Here is a 1389-nt window from a genome sequence, read left to right as displayed (position 1 = left end):
TAGCTCTACGTCTGCCGAAGGCACAGACGTCCATCCCCGTGAACACTGGGACGCAACTCAATGGGAAAGTAAAGGATTCTGATTTCAACCGTTGCGTATATTAGCTGCGACACATGAATCAAGATGCTATGACCGAAAACATTTGATTGACAGATGACCGTTGATATATGATTGGCCGAATTTAGGTGTTCAGGCTGACGTAGAACTAACTGGCCTGCAGAAGATAACGGAAAAAAACACAGATTTTAAGACAGAATTTTTTTAAAATAGACATTTTCTAACTTTTGGGATAATATCGTCTGATAAAGATTATATTTATATACATGTTTAAGCCAGAATGATTTGACATTTAAATATGATTTCTCTATGACTTTAAAGCAAACCTGTAAATGACCAAAACCTCCCATATATATTGAATCAGATCAGCATCACTGATCTTCCAATTTAAAGGAATCAATCGCTGCTCCTGTTGTTTTAATAGATTACAGATTAAAACCAGGTTTTTTTTTCCCCCTGGTCTGCATTTCAAATAGATAAACTATATAATGTGAGGCAGGAACTGCTGTGTTTTACCAGCAGCGCAGCAATGAAAATCTATAGATCTACTTCAGATTTCCATCCAACTGTCGACTTTTAACGGCAGCTTCCTGTCCCTTCAACATCACGGCTCCATATCTCTGCAGCCTGCATGCCATGCGTACCTTCCTGAGGAGGCTGATGGTGATCTCCACCGGGACGATTTTGCCTTCTTTGATGTAGGTGTCGATGAGCTGTCCGTACTCGGACCCTTCTCTGCCGCGCTCTGCCCTCAGCAGATCTCCCGCTGACAGATGAGTGTAGCTGTAGGCCTGAAAAACACAAAACAAAACATTTCTGCCTTCGTTCTAATTCGTCTCTAACACGAGAAATCCCACAGATACGAGAATTTCCCTCAGCCCCTTCAGTTTTGGTTTTAGCTCAAGCCTCTCTCTTTGAGACTGTTTTACCTGAGAGCAGGGGGTGGAGGGGGGAGATCATATTTGTAATTAAATATTCCCATCTGCACATTTGTAATCTTCTTTAGTACTTAAACTAGTTCGTTGTTAGATTTTTAGTTATCCGAGCAGATACCTCTATTAATTTTTATATCTTAGGTTTTTATTTCTATTTTTTTTATGCTATGGTTCATTATAGTTTATTATGCACCGTGGGGTTGAGAGGACTGCAATTTCATCTGTGTTGTATGTTTACCATGTAGCACATTTGACAATAAAGTTGAGTTGAAAATATAACTAGGTCTACGTCATCAGTGTCACCAACAGCGCAATGATTTCAGCGCAGCGATCAGACGATAACTGATCTGATCTAAGATGAAAATAGCTGCATGAGATGGAACGCTGTAGAAAGCAA

At 40.0% G+C, this 1389-nt stretch overlaps 1 protein-coding gene across 1 annotated transcript in view; it reads right to left on the bottom strand.

The window, feature by feature from the left end:
• Positions 1 to 587: 587 nt before the first annotated feature.
• The window catches only part of LOC107102036 (UMP-CMP kinase-like), an 8637-nt gene continuing 7835 nt past the window's right edge, over positions 588 to 1389 (bottom strand). The window contains exon 2 of the mRNA XM_015401182.1: positions 588 to 848. Coding sequence (XP_015256668.1) covers positions 603 to 848 — 246 coding nt within the window. The 3' untranslated portion in view covers positions 588 to 602. The remainder of the gene's footprint in view (positions 849 to 1389) is intronic.

This window comes from Cyprinodon variegatus, unplaced genomic scaffold (genome assembly GCF_000732505.1).
Source record: "Cyprinodon variegatus isolate N-32 unplaced genomic scaffold, C_variegatus-1.0 Scaffold1191, whole genome shotgun sequence".
In the NCBI taxonomy this organism is placed as follows: domain Eukaryota; kingdom Metazoa; phylum Chordata; class Actinopteri; order Cyprinodontiformes; family Cyprinodontidae; genus Cyprinodon; species Cyprinodon variegatus.
Note: the sequence above shows the minus strand (reverse complement) of the source record. Positions and strands in the feature narration are given on the sequence as shown.